We start from the raw sequence: 18,674 nt of genomic DNA, 5'->3' as shown, positions 1-18,674 counted from the left end.
TCAGATTTTTATGAATCCTCAAATCGTGACGATATCCGAATAGTAAAGTACGAAAGTGGAATAACAAAAAGCCAAAACTGTAGCCTACCTGCTGGGCCAAAAGTAGAACGCGCAGTGCGACAATCCGGATTTCGTTGAAAAGGTCCATTCTTCCTCTCGGCGTTGCACTACCCCACTTTGTCCACCTAGATATGTGCGCGACTGTCTAAACCAGGGGTTCTTAAACTTTTTCGGCCGTGCCCCACTGGACACTATTTATTGATTCTCACGCCCCCCCTAAAAAACGTTAGCACTGATGATGCTTGTCTTGTTTTTTTTAAAAACAACATATATCGTAGGTCCGTCTTAAGCTACTGTCAAGTTAGTTCCAATCGTTAGAAAAAGCCACTTCAACACTGATAAGTTGGGAAAAAAAGTTTTTTTTGCGCGCGCACAGAGCCACGTTGCCAGTATTCTTGTAAACTACGCATATTTTGCCCAGAAATTGTTGATTCACTCAAAGTCAAGGCAATCTCTAATGCGAAATTGCGAACAAATAAAGAATGTGCAGCCGACTATAGTACAGGGGTCACCAAACTACGGCCCGCGATCCCATTTTTTAGGTTTGCCAAAACGTATTGATAACTTTGTTACTGTCAAAAATTAATCTACTCCTTACGAAAGTTTACTGTTACGACATGTAAAATTAATATTACCGACTTTCATAGGATTGCAACGCCCAGGATTGATCCAAAGCCAGTTTATTACGTCACAGACAAAACAAAATTTGTTAATTGTGCGCAAACAATTGCCTTATTGTGTTACTTGTGACATAACATACACACATTCCTTGTAAGATGAGACAATTTAACAGATTTTAAATGGGTTTTCAAAAAGACCAAAAAAATAATCTTGCCGCCCCTATAAAAATAAACTCGTGGGCTAAGCTTGAGAAGACGGCACTAGGGCATGTAAACTATGCGGCATGTGCGAATTAGTATTAAACGTATCCGGCCCGCAGTGTAGAAAAATTTGGTTAGTACAACTGGACATCCATTTCAGAGTAATGAAGCGTTTACTTTAAACAATAAGTTCGAAATCAGTGCCGACATAATTCCAATGCATTCATTTACAATTGTTTGCAAGTGAAAACTTTGCAGCCAGATTGTGCTGCGCCCCCCCCCTTGCGAACCCTTCACGCCCCCCTAGGGGGGCGCGCTCCCCAGTTTAAGAACCCCTGGTCTAAACAGAAGAGGCTTTCGTCGAATTGTGACATCACAACATATTATTTTAAAATAATAGGAAAGTGCGTTCGATGGAAGAAGTAACATGAAGATCTTCTCATTAAATCCGTTCTGTTTGTAGTGCACTTCCTGTAGTTATAATAATAATATGCTTTCATCTGCAGTTAAGCGATTATAGGTAGGCCTAGCCTAATTTTTTTTTTTAAATGAGCGACTAAAATTGTGCTAAGTTTGTGTTCATAGCCCATGTTCTAAGCACGTTTTGCTTTTTTTGTCCAATTTTTTTTCTTGTTGTAGTAAAAAAAGTTATGACTCTGCTGCTGTGCGTTTTAAAGGGCCTCGCCGTGAGAATTTAAATAAAAAACTACTGCATGCAAATATAACGACATACTAATGGCATATACTTGACACGCTGTTTTTATTATCAGCAACTGTTTTTAAAATCTACAGTAGGCGACGCCAACCCGAAACAAATTTACCAATTTATTTGTTTAAACGTTCTCTGTATTATACAGTTTCGTTTCCGAGCTATGGTAGGCTACCATTAATGTATTAAAACTGTAAAATGTTCTTTTCTCACTAATATTTTATTTGTCCCGCTTTTTATTTGTTGAAGAGTGTTATATAACTGGTTTGTACCTTTACATAAGTGTCAATACATTTACTTTGGTTTCACCATCTTTACCAAGGTCGGCAAAACAAATTTCAAACCATTAAGATGTCTTACTTTACTTAATTTGTTTCGGGATATACAGAGTGGTGGGATTCAGCCGGTTCGCACCGGTTCTATATGAACCGTCTCACGAAATTTTATGAGATCAGCGAACTGGCTGACAAAAAATTGAATCCCGCCACTGGATATACAGAAAAAAAACGCGTCGTTAGCAGTTGTAGGAAAACGGGGGTTTTGCAACATGGAACTTTTTACCCAAAACATGCAAAAAATACTTTATCAAGAAAAACCGTACTTTTGAAACAATGAAATCGAGTCAAATATTTTCTAGTTTCAAAAATCACCAACAAAACATATTTAACATATTTTCGAAGTAGGACTTTTCTGCTAAAATTATTTATGCGTATTTATAAGAAATGGTACTTTTTGAACAAAAATATCTTCACATTAGATTCAACAAAAGTTATGTGTCCTTTTTTAAATTTTTTGAAGGATTTTAGGTGCAATTCTCAATTTAAAAACATTCTTATTTTAGGTTGGATACATTAAAAATGCTTGTTGATTCAAATGTCAACAATTCAACAAAATTGTTCATTAGATTTCACATTAGATTCAACAAAAGTTATGTGTCCTTTTTTAAATTTTTTGAAGGATTTTAGGTGCAATTCTCAATTTAAAAACATTCTTATTTTAGGTTGGATACATTAAAAATGCTTGTTGATTCAAATATCAACAATTTTTTACTTTACAAAAATGCATGAGAACTTCATCAATATAATTTATGATTTTAATACTTTTATTTCAGCTTTAAGTGTTGGTTTTGCTGGAGTAAGTATTGGTTTAACAGTTCCAGCAGTTGAAACAATTTTTACCACACAGCGCGTTGTACCACTATCCACCAATTGTGCCCAACACTTTTTTTTAGTGCAATTGTGTTACTATGTTGTCTTTCACCAAGCGAAATAACTCAACTCAACCTTAAGTATTTTTTACAATCTTCTTCCTAATTTTGTACTTTGAACTACTTAAAGCATCTCAACACAATCTTGGTTTCTCAGTCAAATAAAATGCAGGGCATTAAATACATTTTAGACATATAAAATACTTTACTGATTGGCACAGTGTGAAGATTTGATAAAGTTCACATCACAAAATATCATTACAATATGCAGTAAAAGCAGGAAAGAAACACTCAGCAATAAAAAAATAAAACAAAAGTAGGTATGTTACATAACCATCCTTGATATGTTTTCTGCATTATGTTACATTAATACTACCAACGCATAAATTAAGTTGTGTGGGGCTCAATTTAAAAACATGGTTGTCCACAACGATGTTGGGATAACCGCTTGGGTACTAGTAGTGCATTAAGACTTTGTGTTGTTATTGCTTTTTACCAAGCCATTATAAAATCAAAGAAAATAAATCTCCAATTGCACCTAACTCGGACAAAATTTGATCATGGGAGTTTTGCATGATTTAAAATTTCCATCACATCTTTGTTTGTAAAACAGTTTGGAGAACATTCCTCACACCTTTTACTTCAGCCATTTCTAATAAATTACCACCAAAGAGGTCAAAATATGTCTGACAAAGTTGTTCAATTTCTCTTTTTAACTGATTTGCACTTGCACCTTGATACAATGAAAGTAGATTCCATAAAATTGGTAAAGCTGCTTTATCAACAATCTGCAATCTTCTGCTTCCGACTTTTAAACTTATCTCTGAAAAGTATAACGTTCATGGTCATGAAAACATATAACATCTGTTATAGAGAACAGTAATAGTGTGGTGTCTATTGAAACACGTTGATGAGGTCAAAGTTGTTCAGAAACTGTCAATGATAAGAATCACCTACAACAGAGGTGGGAACCTGCGGCCTAAAGGCCACATGCGGCCTTTTAGGGCACTAAGTGCGCCCAAAATACATTTTTAGGATGTTGAGATCACAGACCGCAGCAGGCGCTGAATAATAGACAGAAACACGTTTTTTGACCTTTATTCCACATTGCTATTTGATTAGTTCTAGGGCAGCGGTTTTCCAACCAGAGCCAATGGTCCCATAGTGGTACACAAAAGCGATTTCCGTATGACTACCAAGAGCCCAAAGTTGTACAATCTTACTTGTGTTGCAAAAAAACAACTGTTTGCACACAATCAATTGTCTTAAACTCGTCTGTGATGTCACAAGCTGCTCTTAGTTCATTGATATTTCTAAACAAGCAAATTGTAGTTTAAATAAATCCTGAATGTTGTAGGTAAGGTTGAAATGTAGTGAGGAATTTTATTTCGCTTGAACTGTGAGTCCTACAACTCTACGACGGAAATAGCAAAACGACCATTATGTAACTCAAAATGTTTCAAAACCACTCTCCTTGGCCTGGGAAATAGTCTATGCGGCCTAAACTAATGTCGATAAACCGTTTGGTGGCCTTTATAAACGAAAAGGTTCCCCATACCTGGCCTACAACATAAAGGTGGAACTAGAAAAGTGGCTTTCTGATATACTTCTATTTTATATATTCTATATCAGCGTGGTCCAACTGCAGGCCCGCGGGCCAATTGTGGCCCGCGAGATAATTTTGTTAGCCCGCGAATTATAAGTCCCAACATTTTAATGACAACTATAAGTTTTGTTTTCAATAATTCAATGTTTTCAAAATGTGAGGATTAACACACACTAAATACTGTAAAATCTCGTATTGTGACGCATGACAAGGCATTGTTATGTAATAAAGGGTTTTGCTTCTATAAACCGTTCAGGGGCATTTTTGCGTTAGAGTGGAAACTGAATGTTTTTGACAGCTTCTACTTAGTAAATAACTATAAAATATAAAAATAAACTTATCTACATATAAAAAAGGTATATAGTTACTCTAGAGCAGGGGCGGGCAACTTCTCCAGTCGGCGGGCCTGATATGGGAAAATAAAGTACTTGGCGGGCCGGATTCCCGAATCGATACATTAATCGCATATTTATCCAGTGATTTAAAACGGATTTTTGACCACCTAAACCAGTGGTCTTCAACCATTTCAGCGAAATCGCCCCCTTGCTAGGGCACTGACTCAATATCGCCCCCCATTATATCGTTTTTTCTTGAAGTTCTTGACTCTTGAGCATTTGCGTGCAATTAGATTTACCTAGCACCAACGAATGCTTATGTTAACAGTTAAAACCCAATGTAATTGCTACAACAACACTGAGGGTCAATTTCACGCAATTCTAACGCATCCAAGCAAAGTTTGTGACGTCATAGACAAGATAACATCATACGATTATGCGCAAACTATAGCTATTTTTGTTATTTTGATTAAAAGTAATGGGGCATTACTCGGCAAAAGAGAAACCTATACATTCCACATTAATAACTTACACTAGATTTATCAAATTTAAGGATGATACAAAAACTTCGCAGTTTTTGAAGCGCTAGCAGACCTATAGAAAGTGTAAAAGTGAAACAAGTTTGAGGGAAAGCTCGTTACCGTTATATTAAAAAGGTATAGCCGGTCACCATACATAGTGCATACATCAATTTAATGCATACACCACAGACTTAGATAGTTTTTTTTGCTTAGATAGTAACGGCGGGAAAGTTTTTTGCTATTGGGGAGCGTTACTGTCCGTTACAACTATAATTTGACGTAGTATGCAAGTAGTGGGGGATTGCGGCAGACTGTGGCCGCGGGCCACATTACCATGTATGACCTGGAAACTTTCTGCGGGCCGGATCCGGCCCGCGGGCCGTATGTTGCCCGCCCCTGCTCTAGAGTTTGACCCAGAAAAGGTTTTTTTCTGCAAATATTTAAACCTTGGCCCGCGTAGTAAGTTAACGATTTTGAATGGCCCGCAACAAAATAAAGTTGGACCACACTGTTCTATATGATATTTACCAATTTACTATACTGTACACAATTTTATCTACATATATGATTGTTTTTGCAAGCAAAAACGAATGGGTCCCCACACGCGCGATTATGCAGATTTACAGTAAACCTATGTTGCGGTTATTTTTAGATTCTTAAGGACAAATTTTCCACAAAGCATTAACTTAACTTTAAAAGTTTTTGTCCGTATTCATTTTTAACCATTATTGTAATAAAATTACAAAAAATCGGTGAAAAAAGAACGGGGAAAATACTTTCATTTTAATCTCTTGCTTTGACCTTGATATTGTCGTTCAAGTTCAGTTTTTAAACACATATTTTCCTAGAAAGCCTTAACTGTTAAGTTACACACTATATAAAACAAGTCGTTTGCTACAAAGGTATGCAATATACATAACAACTTGTTTTTCACTTAACTTTGTTTCGCAAAAACGACTGTTTAATGACCTTTTGACACTGTTTTTAACAGCATGCAGTCCTTAGTGTTCAACAATACCGTTTAGCCTAATTTATACATGACTTAAGTACTGATTCTTGAATTGATTTGTCAAAAATAAAGAAGATACGTTATGACGAAAAATTCTTAACTGTGTTGTAATACAACAAGTTGACCTTAAGTGACCCGTGGTTATGTGATGGCCTAGCTGACAACGAAAATTTAAAGACCATTTATCGCGGCGTTCGAAAAAGTTAAGTTTATTTTTTCATATTTATGTTGATCAACGACGTTTTGCCTGACATAAACGAAACCGAAGTACGTTTATCGAGTTTAAATTACGTCTTAGGTGTAAAACCTTCACCAAAACTGCAAATGCGCGTGATAACTCAATAAAACGACACAGCATTGCTGCACAAAAAAACAGCTGATTTCTAATCACCCAAACGACTGTCTCGTAAAACGTCTGTCCGGACGTCAAGCTGAGCACTCCCGCTCTGCCGCCTTAATCGTGAACAAGTGAATTCCTCCCTTGGGACTCATATCTGACTGATAGCGTACACATATTATGGGTTGTAAAGGTAACTGGCAAAATTTTTACAATTGTTAACAATTTTAAATATTTCTGCCTTAAAACTAAAACCGATTATTTTGGGGTTTAAAGGGTGAATCCGAAAAAAAGATACAAAATTCTTTAAAAAACCTTACATTGCACCAAACAACAAAGCATGAAACTCCAAGATGCTGTACTTTAGTCAGTACAGCTGTTTTAAAAAAATTACGTTTTGGGGGCCTGTGGGTGAACCTTCAGGGAAGGGGACCCATAATTATTTTAGTTTTAAGGTTGCATGCCATTTACAAGTCCCCTTCCTTGTCCATATTTTTTCTGTCCAATGCTGATTCGTTTCGTGATAAAAAAAAAAAAGCGGTTGATAAAAAAATGGTTTGAAACTAGAAGGGTGACTTAGCACATCTTGTCGTTGCACATACACTATAACCTATTTTAAAACATTAATATATTTCCTATGCTTATTTTATACTGGGTCCCATATTAGCCACCGTCTTTTATAACCTTAGATGTTTATGCAGGCAAAAATTCATGGGTCCCCACACATGCAAAGTTAAAATACTGTAATGCATTTCAACAGATAACCATGAGAAAGTCGGGTGTTGTAAGGCAAAACACAGTGATCAGCACTGGGCTTAAATAATAATACTATGTAGAGTACAAACTATACAAATCAGATTTATCCCAGATATTGTTTGAAGTATGTGCTATTTAACGGTCTTTTTTAAAGAAAAGGAGTAAATAGTGGCATAATGGGGTAAAACAAAAAAATAGACACCTATGAACAGCAAATTCCATTCCAGAAGTTGTCCAATTTTCATTCAATTTGAACATTGTTAAAAGAGTCCATTTATGGGCCAGTTGGTTATATTGTGGTGCTACAGGGCAAACCACAACAATTGGGTCTCAAAATAGTATATTCAACTAGAAGGGTGGCTTAGCACATATTGCCATTGCATATACATTATAACCAACTTTAAAACATTACTATATTTCCTACACTTATTTTATAATGGGTCCCATATTATCTACTGTCTTTATAACATTGGTTGTTTCTGCAGGCAGAAACTCATGGGTCCCCACACATGCAAAGTTGTAAATAATGCATTTCAAGAGATAACTATGAGAAAGTTTGTTGTTGTAAGGTAAAATACAGTGACAGGTACTGAACATAAATAAATATGCTGTATGGACTACAAACTATTCAAATTTCATTCTATTCATCCAAATAGCATATTTATTTACGCTCGGTACCGGTCACTGTGTTTTATCTGACAACAACAAACTTTCTCATAGTTATGAATATTCATTCCATTCATACAAGGTTTTTCTCTGTCTGAGAAAAAAAGGCTAAACACAACAATCAGCTCCTTTTAATTGCGAATTGCACCTGATTGTAGGGGGTAGTGGGGTAAATGATAGTGCTACAGGGTAAAACAACAATCTACACCCATAAGTGGCACACTCCAGAAGCTGTCTAAATTTTATTCAATTCAGACATTGTTTAAAAAATTGACCCATTTTGGGGGCTAGTGGGGTAAATGTTGGGGTCTAAGGGTTGAACAAAACAATAGACAACTATAAATAGCACACTCTATAAACTGTTGAAATTTTATCCAATTCGGACATTGTTTAAAACAGGGGTTCCCAACCTGTGGTACACGTACCACTAGTGGTACGCGAAGGTTTTTCAGGTGGTACGCGAGTAGCTTCCGTTTTTTTTGCAAAAACCTGGATTCACAACTTTATATTTAGTTTTCTGGTTTTGTTGACAAAAAAGTCCCGAAGCCTATTCTTATTGTTACGTAACTATTCCAGTTGTTTCGTATCATTACGATCTTTAACTGCAGGTCATGTCAGTTGTCAACAAGAAGCACAGTTGCTTTAGAGCGCCCTACAATACTGTGGGACAGTGGGCTATGTCATGTAGCAAATTTACACCGCGTGGCCAATATTCTGCTTTTGATAACATATGAATCGATCAATGTAACGATTATGATTTCTGTGTTTAAGTTTTGGAGTCGAGATTACGTGAGGTTGACGCCCGTTTGTCTCGTGGTGTGACTAGATTGCTGTGTGTGTTTTGTATCTGTAACTATCGTTTTTAATCGTTGGATTCTATTTGAATAAGATCGTACAGGCAAACTAAGGTAATAATAAAACTGATTTGGTAACCTACAAAACGTGTGGAACGTTACAATCAAATGAGTTGTTCTGCAAGAAGTGGTATGCGTGGCAGTACAGAGCGTCCAGGTGGTACGATATCGTAAGAAGGTTGGGAACCCCTGGTTTAAAACATTCACCAATTTTAGGGGGCTAGAGAGGTAATATTGGGGCTGCGGGGTTAAACACAACAATTGACACCTATAAATGACAAATTCTACCAGCTGTCCAAATTTCATCTAATTCCGACACCGTTTAAAAAACTCACCCATTTTAGGGGGTTAGTAGGGCAACTAATGGGCTTCTACACCCAAAAGCAAAAAATATGAAATTACAATGACCCAATCAACAGTCGTGTAAGCTTTTATCCAAATCGGCCAATGTTTAAATTTCTGGCCACTAGAGGTGTTTTTAGCAACATTTGTTAACACATCTGACGTCATAAGGCTGTTAACACCCCTGTGACTGGCATGTGCAAAAACACCCTCCAAGTAATGCACAAACACAAGTAGCATATTCTCTGGTACCTTTACTATACTGTTACTCCACAGAAATTTTTCGTTTGTGGTGCGCAGCAACATGCAAAAACGTTTTACATTTTGGGGGCTAGCGGGGTAAATACTGGGGTTATTAACTAAAACGAAGCGGATGGCACATCTACATAACTATATCTACCATCTGTGAAAGTTTCATCCAAATCCACCAAAGATTTCATGCCAAAAGTGCATGGAAACGCTTCGGCAGAAAAAAGAAAAAATCAGAGTGAAATCATAACAAGCAGTGTTACTTAATATATAATTGTAAATTTCTCGCATGTTAACATTTTAAATATAACAAGGCAATTCCAACAAATTCGAGCCTCAAAACCTTAAATATACTGAAATACAGCCAGTACATCTAAAACTTTAGGGAATTTGTGCTAAACTGTTAAGTCTTTGCTCGCCCATATTGCTTCTTAAGTGGATTTAAGCATGTCGTTCTGTTATAAATGCCACAAAAATTTCAACTTCACATCTAATGTCGTTGGACACCCTAATTTGAACATTCAGCCACCACATTAATGTTATTGCTCATGTTCCAAGGCCTAAACTACATCAATAAAACAATCACATCCGAATACCGCAAGGCAAGAGGCTACAGCAAGTCAACGTATATGTTTTGCAAAACAAAGTTAGACAAATAACATGTTGTTAAACTTTTGCCCTAATGTGACTTCTTAATTTTGCAGTGTATGTAATACTATCTGGGTATTCTAGTGGGGTTGGCCCGTTACCCTAGTTTTACTACATATAAAATGCATTAATCAGCTCGTTCATTTTCTGGCCAGGGCCAATTCAACAAAACACAGTTGTATTCAAAAAATATACAAAGAGAAGTAATTAAATTTTTACCTCGAAACTTTCCAATAGCAATTTGCCTTGACTTTGTTGAGCCATACAAACATGCATGTCCTACAGGGTGGAGAAGGTGGGCAGGATCTAAATGTATACAAAATTTGTTCCATACGCATAGTATGGCATAGTGAAACAAAATACAATGATTTTAATACATCATGTAAATCTCTACTTAGTATGGAAACATAGTGGATTTAGGAGCTTGAACATTTAGTTGCAGGAAATGAATAACAAATTTAACTAATGTTTATTTAACAGAGAAGCAGTGCTGTTGCATTAAGCAAGTGGATACTTTAATTATCAGGCAAACAATTTTGCACTTAAAAAACTAGGACACCATAGGGCTGTGGTCAGACATGGGGCAATTCGTATTCGTCATTCATATTCGAATGCATTCGAATACAGGTTTTGCCACCTTCTTGCTGTATTCGAATGATTTTGGCTTTCGTTCGATAGTGCATGAATACAATTCGAATAGTTTATGTAAACTTTTGAATCAACAATTCATGAATACAAAAGCATGAGTAAATTCATTCGAATACAATTCGAATTGTTGCGGGCCTTTGAGAACGTAACAATTCGTAAAATCGAATACATGACTATATTTATACGAATACAATTCGAATTGTTGTAGGTCTCTGCCAACCTAAGAATTTGCACATTCGAATACACGGTATTTTTTTACGAATACAATACGAATTGTTGATTACCTCCAGACCGGGAGTAGTCGAGAATATGTTGCCACATATTTTTGCCAAATAGATTCGAAATCAATTCGATTTGGCAGTGAATGTGACCTGATTTGACAAGTTTTTGTTTGCTACGAAACAATGAGACATAAAACTTTGATTATGAAGTAACATAAATACAATTGTGTTACAAAGCTTGCAGCATTATAGGTTGTTCTCAGCACATGACAGGTGTGGTGTGTTTGTAAAACAAACATCTCATGTAAATTTTGGGAAATTTATACAACGGAGATTTAAATCAGTCAAGCTAATGTGGCAAAACAAAGCTCGTTGGATTACATTTTTACCGATAATTTTGCAATGCATAAACCCAAATGTTACTTTTTGTTCATATACAGTACCTTCTAACCGCAACTACAATTACCGGAATCGGTGCATTTGAATTGTTTGCTTCTTACAACAACTAAACAATTTGTGAATACAAATAACTGAAACTGTTCATTCGAATACAATTCAAATTGATACATTTTAAAAAGTATGTAAGTATTCATGAATACGAATACACGCTTGGAGTTTATTCGAATTACACGTTGTTGTTTTTTGGTCAAGTTTTCACGAATACAAATACTTGACACATTTTATTCGAATACAATTCGAGTTGCTGCCACTTAAACATATTATGAAACAATTCGTGAATACGAATACTTGACTCGCATTATTCGAATACAATTCGAATTGCTGGACTTCAAAAAGTGCGTACGTATTCATGACTATGAATAGATGCTTGGGTTTATTCGAATAGTACTCGAATTGCATGTTGTTGTATTTGGGCCAACAATTCATGAATACAAATACTTCTTGTTTTATTCGAATACCATTCGAATTGTTCTCACTCAAAATTTATTAAAGTATTCATGCATTCGAAAATACAGTCATGCAGGTATTCGTAAAGTATTCAAATACAGAACGCATGTATTCGACCCCATGTCTGGCTGTGGTTAGTGTAAAGCCAAGCTGTGTGCGACAAGCAAACCAAAATTTGAAAGCCAATCATGACTGTGACAACCAACATTTCACATGTCAGTAAGTGACAAAAATGTAAACTCTTAACAAAGAAATTACCAATTTTTTCAGTGATGAAATCCAGTACTTTTAGAGCAAGTTGAGAATTAGGTTTCGATTGTAAAAGCTTAAAAATATCTGGTAGCAGTTTTCCCAGAGACTCTTTAAGCCCATCACCAAATATAGACACAATTTTCGGCATAGCTTCCAATGCAACAGAATTGAGCTTGGTGTTTGCTGTGGCTAATAAAGTGCCATAAGCATCCATAATCTTTAAGATACAAATAACTTTTTTTTGTTCTGTGAAACACTACAAACACTTTAAATCTACCTTTGTCATATTTTCACTGATAAGTGAAGGACTTTCTTCAGATTTTGCCAACAGAGATTTAACACCCTTTTTCCTTTCATCAGAAGAACCATTATTTAATTCCTGACAAAGGATTTTAACTTGTTCCTGGTCCTGCAAAAATAAATCATGTTCACTAAAAAACAGCTTGGTGACAGAAAATTTAATCTAGTAAATGTCTCCCAAGGGACTTCTGTCTGTTTGACTGTCCAGTTTACACATATTATGGCAGTAAAGGTAACCACTGGGCCAATCAGGTTAAAATTTTAAATAACAAACGAGGTACCCAATACAAACAACAATTTTAAATTTCAGCACATTAGGGCTTGGATCTCTGACCTAAAGCACTGGTAAACCTAGAAACAAATATTTTGGGGAAAAGGTGAAAAAAAGTGAATTTAACTAAAAGTTACAAAATTTTAAAATACCTACATCGCAGCATCTAACAAAGTAAGAAACTAAGTAAAGTTATTTTTTTAGGTGCTGTTTTACAGTTTTTTACAACACAAAGTTTCACATTTTAGGTGCTGTGAGTTAACTGCATGTTCACCTGGGGTCAAACGTTGGATTAACAACTTACTATCATAACTAACTAAGGAACTAGAAAGGTGGATTTCCTACATACTTCCATTTTATATATTCTATATCATATGTACCGATTTAGTATACACACCATTTGATCTAGACCATAGGTGGCAACCTTTTTGCATGCGCGGGCCAAAAAGTAGTGATAAATTGCGGCGGGCCGCAACGATGATCATGCAGTAGCATCGCAGTGCTAGGCAAAGTCAAACACACAATGATTTTTTCTTTGTACGTAACAATCCCTCTTTTTAGAAATAAGGCCTGTAGGTTGCCCACCCCTGATCTAGACCATGCTGTTTTTGCTAACAAAAACGAATGGGTCCCCACACAAGTGTTCATATGAATTAGTCATGGTAAAAGAGTTTTCAAATTCATTAGTTTAAGATTCTTTTTTAAGAAGGACAAATTAGTAGAAAGCAAATTAGTAGAAGCAAAGGTTGTAAAAAAAAAGAATATGAAAAACATTCTTAATCTGAGAATTTAATCTGTAGGTTTGACCTCCACATAGCTGTGCAAGGCCAGTGTTAAAACAGTTAAATGAACTTTTCCTAGAAAACCTAGACAGTATCACAGACACTGACAAATTAAGAATATATTATGCAGCAAGGGTAGAAAACAAATTGTTATTCTGCAGCCTATTGCCGAGCAGTTACCCAACAACCGTTTAATGACCTATTGACACGGCTTTTAATAGTATGCAGTGCTTGTGTATAACAATAATGTTTTTCCTAATCTGTATGTAACCAAGTATTGTTTCTGTAGTATATTTGTTAAAACTAGAAAAGTGGCTTTCTGATATACTTCCATTTTATATATTCTATACGATATTTACCAATTTACTATACTATACACAATTTTATCTACATTTATGATTGTTTTTGCTTGCAAACACAAATGGGTCCCTACATGCGTGTCTATGCGGATTTACAATAAACAAATGTTGCGGTTATTTTTAGATTCTTAAGGACAAATTTTTCACAAAGCATTAACTTAACTTTAAAAGTTTTTGTTTGTATTCTTTTTGCATCATTATTGTCATATAATTACAAAAAATCGGTGAAAAAAGAACGGGGAAAATACTTTCAATTTAATCTCTTGCTTTGACCTTGATATTGTCATTCAAGTTCAGTTTTTTAACACAAATTTTTCTAGAAAGCCATAACTGTTATATTAGACAATATAAAAAAAGTCGTTTGCTACAAAGGTATACATAACAACTTGTTTTTCACTTAACTTTGTTTCGCAAAAACGACCGTTTAATGACCTTTTGACACTGTTTTTAACAGCATGCAGTACTTAGTGTTCAACATTGCCGTTTAGCCTAATTTATACATGACTTAAGTACTGATTCTTGAATTGATTTGTCAAAATTAAAGAAGATACGTTGTGACGAAAAATTCTTTACTGTGTTGTAATACCTACAAGTTGACCTTTAGTGACCCGTGGTTATGCGACGGCCAAGCTGAAAATGAGAATTTAAAGACCATTTATCGCGGCATTCGAAAAAGTTAAGTTTATTTTTTCATATTTACGTTGATCAACGACGTTTTGCCTGACATAAACGAAACCGAAGTACGTTTATCGAGTTTAAATTACGTCTTAGGTGTAAAACCTTCGCCAAAACTGCAAATGTGCGTGATAAGTCAATAAAACGACACAGCATTGCTGCACACAAAAAACAGCTGGTTTCTAATCACCCAAACGACTGTCTCGTTAAACGTCCATCCGGACATCAAGCTGAGCACTCCCGCTCTGCCGCCTTAATCGTGAACCAGTGAATTCCTCCCTTGGGACTCATATCTGACTGATAGCGTACACATATTATGGGTTGTGAAGGTAACTGGCAAAATTTTAAATATTAAACGAATACCCTGCTTACACAATTGTTAAATGTTCTGAATATTTCTGCACCATAGGGCTTGTATTTCTGGCCTAAAACTAAAACCGATTATTTTGGGGTTCAAAGGGTGAAAAATGGGTGAATCCGAAAAAAAGATACAAAATTCTTTAAAAATATCTTACATTGCACCAAACAACAAAGCATGAAACTCCAAGATGCTGTACTTTAGTCAGTACAGCCGTTTAAAAAAATACGTTTTGGGGGCCTGTGGGTGAACCGCTGGGTCAATCGGGGTCAAACTTCAGAAGGATCAAATTTGGATTATTAACTAACATCTCTGTAAATTTGAACTAGAAGGGTGGCTTAGCACATATTGCCCTTGTATATACACTATAACCTATTTTAAAACATTAATATATTTCCTATGTTTATTTTGTATTGGGTCCCATACCATCCACTGTCTTTTATAACCTTAGTTGTTTCTGCAAGCAGAAACTCATGGGTCCCACACATGCAAAGTTGAAAATAATGCAATTCAAGAGATAACCATGAGAAAGTCGGGTGTTGTGAGGTAAAACACAGTGATCGACACTGGGCTTAAATAATAATACTATGTAGAATACAAACTATGAAATTAGATTCACCCCAGATATTGTTTGAAGTATGTCCTATTTAACGTGACCCATTTTAGGGGGCTAGTAGGGTAACTAATTGGCTTCGACACACAAACTAAAAAATATATAAACACCACAATGACTCAATCAATAGTAATGCAAAATTTCACCCCAATCCGCCAATGTTTAAAATTTCGACCACTAGAGGTGTTTTAAGCAACAACCGTTAATGTTCGTGACGTCATAGGGCTGTTAACAAGCCCCTAACTGCCATGGCGCAAAAAGGTCCACCAAGCAACCCACCAACGAGCAACATACAACTGGTTGCCCTTATAACACTACTGCGCCAAAGAAATCTTTCGTTTGTGGTGCCCAGTAACATACAAATACGTTTTACACTTTAGGGGCTTGTGGGGTAAATGTTAGGACTACAGGGTTGAACACAACAATCGACGCCTATAAATGGCATACTATACAAGAAATCCAAATTTCAGCCAATTCTGACACTGTTTAAAAACTCACCCATTTTAGGGGGCTAGCGGGGTAAATACTGGGGTTATCAACAAAACCAAAGTGGGATGCACATCTAAATGAATATATCTAACATCTGTGTAAATTTCAGCCAAATCCATCAAACATTTGATGGAAAAACGAGTCGGACAAACTTTGGGAAGAAAAAAAACAAAAACAATTTGAGTAAAATCAATATGTGTCCCCTTCAGGGAAGGGGACCCATAATAAATTCAAAGCACTCTTTCTTGACCAAACGCGTCTCACGGACAAAAACAATATGTGTCCCCTTCAGGGAAGGGGACCCATAATTAGACGCTGGTAAGACATTGCAAATCACATGCCATGAACGTAATCACATGATCAGATGCGTAACAACAGTAAGTGCACCAATCGTTAATTTATGCCTCTGTGGGGTTCTTCAACGGGGGCGATTTCGTCCACCGAGGGGGCGATGGTGATGATTTGGGGATTTGGGGATTTGGGGGCAATTTTACTTGCAAGGGGGGCGATTTCAAAATTACTGATTGTTTAAAAATATACAAGAATTGTCAGACTAAGCTAACTTACATGCAAATGTTATTCGTCCTGCAAACAAACACCAGTCACATGAGGCGCATGAGCTTTTGCTGCTATTGAATGAATTGCATTTGGCAACTTTTTAGTACTTTTAGTGATATCGAGAGCAAGGTTGGTCGGTTTATTTGGCCACACGGGACATGTTGTTAAGGCTATGTATGGTGACCAGCTTTACATTTTTTAAATATAACAGTAACAAGCTTTCCCTCAAACTTGTTTTTTTTTCAAACAATTTCTTTAGGCCTACTAGCGCTTTAAAAACTGCGAAATTGTTGTATCTTTTATTTGATAAATCTAGTGTAAGTTATTAATGTCGAATGTATAAGTTTCTACTGAGTAATGCCCCATTATCTTCAATCAAAATTACAAAAAGGCTATTGTTTGCACATAATTGTAAATTGCAATCTTGTCTATGATGTCACAAACGTTGCTTAGATGCATTAGAATTGCGTGAAATTGCCCCTCAGTGTTGTTGTAGCAATTAAATTTGGTTTTTAATATTAACATGAGCTTTTGTGGTGCTCTGTAAAACTAATTGCACACAAATGCTCAAGAGTTAAGAACTTTAATAAAAATAACAATATAATGGGGGGTGATTTTGAGCCAGTGCCCTAGCAAGGGGTCGACTTCGCTGAAAAGGATGAAGACCACTGCTCTAATGCATCACTGTCGTTATAGCGACTCGTGACTTGGCTTCATAGCATTGTATAGAGCTTACTGATTTGATGGCGACAAGTCACTTGCCGTCTTTGCAAGTGGTACAATACCCGGTTGTCGACGGACGTAAAAACGTAATGTGTTTATACAGGGTTCCCGCACAATTTTCGTTTATAAATTTCATGAATTTTACAAAACTTTTCAAGAAAAAAATCCAAATTTCCATAACCTTATTTGAAATAAATCGACAAATTCCCATAGCAAAACTAGTAAAGAGGCTTTAGTAGATGCAGCCATATTACCACACTTGCATACATATGTTACGTAATTTGAAATTCCTATCTCTATCTGATATTTTCAGGGTAAAACAGGCGCCAAATTTCATACTTTTTCAAAAACTTTTCCAGGTTTTCCATGCCCGCGGGAACCCTGTTTCTATTTTTACCAACAGCTAGAGCACACAGTATATCAGTTCCAATTACCCGATATAAAAGGCAAAAATGGATTCGAATCTAAGATATTCTACTTTGAACATCCCTATTAATGAATCTTTATTGTGTCTTAAAATGTCTAGATTTTTACCTTCATGTTAATCAACAATGTTTGCCTGACATGTATGAAACCACAGTATCCTTTTAATCACTTCTAAGGTATAAAACCTTTGCTAAAACTAAAAATATGTGTGTCGACTTAATAAAACCGCATAGCAATACTGTGCTGATGTCTAATCATCAAATAGACTGCTTCATAAAACGCCTGTTCACACGACAAGCAGTGATCTCCCGCTATGCATTAAATCGCCTCAGTAGTAAACCATTGAATTACTTCCTTGGGCTTTCCAGTGTATACAGTGTATATGGGCTGTAAAGGGAACCATTTGCCTGATTGAGCCAAAAAATTAAAATACTAAACGAGTAACTCACTAGAAACATATCTTTAAAATTTCAGGTCTTGATTTCTGACCTAAAGGACTGGAATGCTAAACCCTAAAATCTCGGGGTTAAAGGGGTAATAAATGGGTGAATCCAATTAAAAGTTACAAAATTCTGCAGAATGCCTTACATTGCACTAAAAAACAAAGCATGAAACTCCCAGCTCATGTACTTTAGTCAGAACAGTCGCTTTTTATTTTTTAAAAATTAAAAAAAAATGTTTCGGGAGCCTGTGGGTAAACCGCTGGGTCATTCGGGGTCAAACTTCAGGATGATCAATTTCAGATCAATAACTAAGATCTGTGTAAATTTGAATAAATTTAAAACTGTCCTTCTTCACCAAATGCCTAAAACAAACCAGTGCAGACAGAAAATATATAGACAAATGCAATATTCAGGACCCATAATTAACCACATGCATCAAAATATATTTATAACCCAATTATAATTTGGTACCCATATGTAGTAATACATTGTTATCAACATGATTGTTTCTGTAGGTGAAAATGAATGGG

At 35.9% G+C, this 18,674-nt stretch overlaps 1 protein-coding gene across 3 annotated transcripts in view; it reads right to left on the bottom strand.

The window, feature by feature from the left end:
• Positions 1-2,978: 2,978 nt before the first annotated feature.
• The window catches only part of LOC145223363 (TOG array regulator of axonemal microtubules protein 1-like), a 118,712-nt gene continuing 103,016 nt past the window's right edge, over positions 2,979-18,674 (bottom strand). For all 3 annotated transcript variants that reach the window (XM_080089788.1, XM_080089782.1, XM_080089797.1), the window contains 4 exons: positions 12,425-12,556; positions 12,154-12,364; positions 10,340-10,426; positions 2,979-3,620 (listed from right to left, as the gene is read on the bottom strand). In XM_080089788.1, coding sequence (XP_079945914.1) covers positions 3,388-3,620; positions 10,340-10,426; positions 12,154-12,364; positions 12,425-12,556 — 663 coding nt within the window. In that variant the 3' untranslated portion in view covers positions 2,979-3,387. The remainder of the gene's footprint in view (positions 3,621-10,339; positions 10,427-12,153; positions 12,365-12,424; positions 12,557-18,674) is intronic.

Source organism: Phallusia mammillata, chromosome 1 (assembly GCF_965637545.1).
Source record: "Phallusia mammillata chromosome 1, kaPhaMamm4.hap1.1, whole genome shotgun sequence".
NCBI lineage: Eukaryota > Metazoa > Chordata > Ascidiacea > Phlebobranchia > Ascidiidae > Phallusia > Phallusia mammillata.
Note: the sequence above shows the minus strand (reverse complement) of the source record. Positions and strands in the feature narration are given on the sequence as shown.